Consider the following 6,315-nt stretch of genomic DNA (forward strand, 5'->3'; position numbering starts at 1 on the left):
GGTGATGTCATTCGGAAACATAATGTTAACTTTCACTGCTATTGATAGAATAATTTGTCTGTTTTAAGATAATGGCTAAAGTGATCCACTCTGAAACGGTATGACTGTGTGAAATGTATTAGAATTATAAGACTATAATCTAATAATGTGTGTGTAAGACAAGTTAAGACAAAAAAACATTGTGTTACTTTGATGCAATGTGAACTACTGATGACCTAGTTATAACTCTGAAAACTTACGACAGGAAAGAGGCCCATTCCAAGGCCCCTCTAATCTAGGGAGGAGAGGAACGGCTAGAAACTGCCAGGGTGGTAGAAAAGTGATAAACTAGGAATGTCAACTGTGGGAAATGATACAGCCCACCTAAAAGAAAGGTGGAGTTTCTATTGATACGAATTCAGTTGTGTGTGTGTGTGTGGGTGTTATAAAGACTGTGTTCTCATTTTTGACTTGAGAGTACTCTCTGAATAAAGGATTGATCTATTGCAGATTGGGGGCTTTGTCTAATTCTTCATTAACCAGGGTCTTACAAACTTCTGGGAATTGGTCAAAGTTATAAAATAGTTCAGTTAGAACATTGGGATAAAAATTCTCGTGACAGCTATGCGGATGACACACAGCTGTACATGTCGATGAAACATGGTGAAGCCCCAAAATTCCTCTCGCTGGAAGCCTGTGTTTCAGACATAAGGAAGCGGATGGCTACAAATGTTCTACTTATAAACTCGGACAAACGAGAGATGCTTGTTCTAGGTCCCAAGAAACAAAGAAATCTTCTGTTGAATCTGACAATTAATCTTGATGGTTGTACAGTCGTCTCAAATAAAACTGTGAAGGACCTGGGTGTTACTCTGGACACTGATCTCTCTTTTGACGAACATATCAAGACTGTTTCAAGGACAGCTTTTTTCCATCTACATAACATAGCAAAAATCTGAAACTTTCTGTCCAAAAATGATGCAGAAAAATGTATCCATGCTTTTGTCACTTCTAGGTTAGACTACTACAATGCTCTACTTTCCAGCTACCCGGATAAAGCACTAAATAAACTTCAGTTAGTGCTAAACACGGCTGCTAGAATCTTGACTAGAACTAAAAGATTTGATCATATTACTCCAGTGCTAGCCGCTCTACACTGGCTTCCTGTTAAGGCAAGGGCTGATTTCAAGGTTTTACTGCTAACCTACACAGCATTACATGGGCTTGCTCCTACCTATCTTTCCGATTTGGTCCTGCTGTACATACCTACACGTACGCTACGGTCACAATACGCAGACCTCCTAACTGTCCCTAGAATTTCTAAGCAAACAGCTGGAGGCAGGGCTTTCTCCTATAGAGCTCCATTTTTATGGAATGGTCTGCCTACCCATGTGAGAGACGCAGACTTGGTCTCAACCTTTAAGTCTTTATTGAAGACTCATCTCTTCAGTAGGTCCTATGATTGAGTGTATTCTGGCCCAGGAGTGTGAAGGTGAACGGAAAGGCACTGGAGCAACGAACTGCCCTTGCTGTCTCTGCCTGGCCGGTTCCCCTCTCTCCACTGGGATTCTCTGCCTCCAACCCTATTACAGGGGCTGAGTCACTGGCTTACTGGTGCTCTTCCATGCCGACCCTAGGAGGGGTGTGTCACTTGAGTGGGTTGAGTCACTGACGTGATCTTCCTGTCTGGGTTGGCGCCCCCCTTTAGGTTGTGCCGTGGCGGAGATCTTTGTGGGCTATACTCTGCCTTGTCTCAGGATGGTAAGTTGGTGGTTGAAGCTATCCCTCTAGTGGTGTGGGGGCTGTACTTTGGAAAGTGGGTGTGGTTACATCCTGCCCCATCGTCGGATGGGGCCACAGTGTCTCCCGACCCCTCCTGTCTCATCCTCCAGTATATATGCTGCAGTAGTTTATGTGTCGGGGGGCTAGGGTCAGTCTGTTATATCTGGAGTATTTCTCCTGTCTTATCCGGTGTCCTGTGTGAATTTAAGTATGCTCTCTCTAATTCTCTCTCTCTTCTTTCTTTCTTTCTTTCTTTCTTTCTTTCATTCTTTCTCTCTCTCAGAGGACCTGAGCCCTAGGACCATGCCTCAGGACTACCTGGCCTGATGACTCCTTGCTGTCCCCAGTCCACCTGGCCGTGCTGCTGCTCCAGTTTCAACTGTTCTGCCTGCGGCTATGGAACCCTGACCTGTTCACCAGACGTGCTGCTACCTGTCCCAGCTCCTGCTGTCTCTCTAGAGAGACAGCAGGAGCGATCAAGATACTCTGAATGATCGGATATGAAAAGCCAACTGACATTTACTCCTGAGGTGCTGACCTGTTGCACCCTCGACAACCACTGTGATTATTTTTATTTGACCCTGCTGGTCATCTATGAACATTTCAACATCTTGGCCATGTTCTGTTATAATCTCCACCCGGCACAGCCAGAAGAGAACTGGCCACCCCTCATAGCCTGGTTCCTCTCTAGGTTTCTTCCTAGGTTCTGGCCTTTCTAGGTGGTTTTTCCTAGCCACCGTGCTTCTAAACTTGCATTGCTTGCTGTTTGGGGTTTTAGGCTAGGTTTCTGTACAGCACTTTGAGATATCAGCTGATGTAAGAAGGGCTTTATAAATACATTTGATTTGATAGGGAAAGAGGTTAGCCCCTAACATGATCTACCTAGGCCAGAGTTTGTCCCGGATACTCCAGAGTCCAGACTATATTAATAATAAATAGTGATCATCTCAAATTTACAGACTGGGTAGCAGTATAGTCGCCAGTACACTGGGAGGCAATGGTGTACCATGGTCTGCATTAAAAGAGTCCCAGTGTGTCCCGTCTGACACACCGTAGGCTACTGAAGACGGTGGAACCAGTGGAACAATTGTTCTATTTCTGTCATTATAGTTGCTCTACTCAGCGGAATTGACTTCAGGAAAGCAGTCGAAAATGCCTTCAATAAAAGAGTTTAACTTGAGTTACGATATAATTAATGAACATGATACATTTTCTGAAGGCGACTGTATATCTGGAAGAATTACTTTGGAGTTAATAAAGGAAACCAAAGTGGAAAGCCTTTTCATCAAAGTCAAAGGGGACGCAAATGTCAATTGGACTGTTGACAGTGATGACAACACTTGCTCTGCTCACAACAGATATTTCAAACTGAAGAAATTAATGATTAATGAAAATCCTCAAGGTAGGAGGAATAGTCTTTACTCAGTTTACTACCGGCCTAATCTATCCGTAATCCCAACTATAGTTTTGCCAATATTTATCGCACTCTTTCAGGTGCGTAGTTTGCCCGGCGCGTTAGGTGAGCGGGATTTGTAGGCTACGTAATGCAATATTTATAGTCGAGCAGGCGGTTGGTCATTGTTCGCCAGATCAAGATTTTTTTTTTGTAACGGGTTCATTAAGGTAAATTACTAATTGGATATTATGTTGACCACTGCGATTTTTTGTCATAGGTAACATACTCCCCCCTGGTATCCATATCTATCCATTTAGCTTCCAAATTCCAGAAGGGTAAGTGGAAAAGCAAGTCAAATTCATAGACAGACAAATTATATGCTCTTTTAAATCAACCTCCATGTACAAATTATGATATCTGTTCATGACATAGATTAAGCACCTTAATTAAGGTATGTGTCACTGTTTTTATATTACAGAAGCATGCCATCATCCTTCAAGGGTCCACATGGCAAGATAGTGTACAAACTGGAAGCCAAGCTGGTTAGGGGTTGGCTAAAGACACGCGACTTGGTGAAGGAAATCACCTTTGTCTCCAAGGCTGACTTGAACCATGTCCTACTAATGGTGTGTTAACTCCACTAATCTAGTCCTTTTTGTTATTTATCATATTATATGTGTGAATGTGGATGGATGGTGTTATTCATCACATATGTGTGAATGTGGATGGATGGTGTTATTCATCACATATGTGTGAATGTGGATGGATGGATGTATGGTGTTATTCATCACATTATATGTGTGAAAGTGGATGGATGGATGGATGGATGGATGGATGGATGGATGGATGAATGTGCGTTGTTATTCATCACATTATATATGTGAAAGTGGATGGATGGATGGATGAATGTACGTTGTTATTCATCACATTATATGTGTGAAAGTGGATGGATGGATGGATGGATGGATGGATGGATGGATGGATGGATGGATGCACGTTGTTATTCATCACATTATATGTGTGAAAGTGGATGGATGGATGGATGGATGTACGTTGTTATTCATCACATCATATGTGTGAAAGTGGATGGATGGATGAATGGATGTACGGTGTTATTCATCACATTATATGTGTGAAAGTGGATGGATGTATGTACGTTGTTATTCATCACATTATATGTGTGAAAGTGGATGGATGGCTGTACGCTGTTATTAATCACATTTGTTTTCCTTGTGTCATACTAGTATAGAACATAATGTAATTTCCTCATCCTGCGTTCCAGTCTCCTCAGCATGGTGTGAAGGACAAGTCAATGAGCTGTCTTACCTCAGGACATGTCATCATGGATGTCCATGTTGAAAGGATGGGTTACATGCCAGGTAATGTACAAGTGTTGTTTCAGAGCCCTCTATGTAACACAAAGCATGTTTCCTTTTGGCACCTATTTTCTGTTGAATAACATGGCCAATTCAACAGATTAGTTTACAATCTCACTGGATAAGAGAATAGCAAGTCCACACTACCTCCAGGAAGTGTCCTAAATATACAATCAACTTTCACATGCAAGGCTTTAGGCTTCGTCAACATGTATTCATGTCTTCAACATTCAGTACCTCACCTGTGCTGAAGCACTATTGTGTTGGTTATTTGGAATCTCCGATTGTCTTTAAAGGGGAAGTTCAGGATTTTACAACTTGATGTTAGATGGTTCCCAACCCAGAAAGTCTATGGGCCAGGAGAAACTGTATTCCATGGTTTTGTTTCATTTAAACAGCCACTACAAAATTAGCCAGAGGTGGCTAAAGTTATCTGAAGTTAGTAGTGGGGCTTTTTAGAGAAAACTGAACCATGGATTATAGTTTTTACAGGCCCATAGACAAAACACTTGTAGTCAAGTTGTAAAATCCTGAACTTTCCCGTTAATTTTCTGGGTGGATTTTCCCACGACAGGTGAGATGGTGAATATCTGTGCAAACATCGAGAACAACTCCTCCCGTGACCTTAAGCCCAAATTCAGTCTGAAGCAGAAAATTACTTTCATGGCTTCTGGCTGCACAAAGATAGAAGAAGAAACAGTCTGCAAAGTGGTCAGAGAACCTATGCCGTCCAAAACCCGACAAAGTGTTGCAGGGACATTGAAGATACCTGCTGACCAGGACTTGTCCATCCTGAACTGTAACATCATAAGAGTAGAGTACATACTAAAGGTACATCCAAGTGTCTGGACAATCACTTCATATTCCTGACTAGTATTAAACAAAAAAAGATTGGGGATAAAATCCCAATATTTCTCTCTAACATGCTGTTTGTTTTAAAGGTATACTTGGACATTCCTCTTGCCAAAGACCCTGAAGTCAAGTTTCCATTGGTTATTATCCCTTCCAGCTTTCAGTCTGACCTATCACCAGGCAGTCCTGTCCTCGGGTTTGAAGAATTCGGGAAAGGTGGTCCAAGCAACAGTGACTTCCCTTGTGATACAGCCTTTGGACCATATCCTCCTGTCTCGGCTCCAGGGGGAGGCCTATATCCGCCTGTCCTGCCAGTGTACCCTGAACCTGCAGCCGTGGGAGGAAGTTATCCCCCTGACCCACAGCCAACATACCCATACCCAACTGGCCCAGTTTTTCCTCCACCTACGTTTAATACATTAATATCCACCCCAACAATGCACCCACCCCTCTCTTCTCAAGAGCTAGACCAACCCCCATCGTATGGTTCCCTCTTCCCTCCATGTGCACCTGAAACATCTCACCCTAATACCCTATAAACACTCATATTTGACAGATGTGAGGCCTTATGATTAGTGCTGCTATATAACTACCTACCTGTTACAATAATCAATATTGAAGTAGGTTTGTAATGCCATTGTTATGTAACCCACAGCCTTAACTGAATTGCTATACTGTCTCAAAGACTTTTCTTTAAATAATAATGTGTCAATCCAGATCGGCCATTATGTGTCTGCAGCAAATGAGAACAATAATCAGTAAAGCTACATCTAAGAAGCTATGCAAAAAATATGACTCCAGACATATAACATCTGTATGGCTTTAATGTCATTGTTATTGGTCGAGTAAGGTGATTGTTCAGATCTAGTTTTCATCACCTGCGCTGTTCAATAAATATCTTCTGACTCTGTCTCAAGTGTTGCTGGTCAA

General features: G+C 42.3%; 1 protein-coding gene across 1 annotated transcript; it reads left to right on the forward strand.

Annotated features, from left to right (window-relative positions):
- The first annotated feature begins 2,814 nt into the window (after positions 1–2,814).
- On the forward strand, positions 2,815–6,295 carry LOC106585796 (arrestin domain-containing protein 3). Its single transcript, XM_014172425.3, has 6 exons — positions 2,815–3,163; positions 3,435–3,492; positions 3,636–3,783; positions 4,440–4,536; positions 5,108–5,364; positions 5,475–6,295. Exons 1-6 carry the CDS (start codon positions 2,914–2,916, stop codon positions 5,922–5,924), a joined length of 1,260 nt encoding a protein of 419 aa, XP_014027900.2. The 5' UTR covers positions 2,815–2,913; the 3' UTR covers positions 5,925–6,295.
- Positions 6,296–6,315: the final 20 nt, after the last annotated feature.

The sequence above is a fragment of the Salmo salar genome, chromosome 24, assembly GCF_965601325.2.
Source record: "Salmo salar chromosome 24, fSalSal1, whole genome shotgun sequence".
NCBI classification, from domain to species: Eukaryota; Metazoa; Chordata; class Actinopteri; order Salmoniformes; family Salmonidae; genus Salmo; species Salmo salar.

What these genes read in the sequence shown, in the direction of transcription:
- LOC106585796 (XM_014172425.3), top strand. Translation starts at nt 2,914, where the DNA reads ATGCCTTCAATAAAAGAGTTTAACTTGAGTTACGATATAATTAATGAA. An exon ending in AGCTTCCAAATTCCAGAAGG is followed by an intron (nt 3,493 to 3,635) that starts GTAAGTGGAAAA and finishes TTTATATTACAG; the next exon opens with AAGCATGCCATCATCCTTCA. An exon ending in TGAACCATGTCCTACTAATG is followed by an intron (nt 3,784 to 4,439) that starts GTGTGTTAACTC and finishes CCTGCGTTCCAG; the next exon opens with TCTCCTCAGCATGGTGTGAA.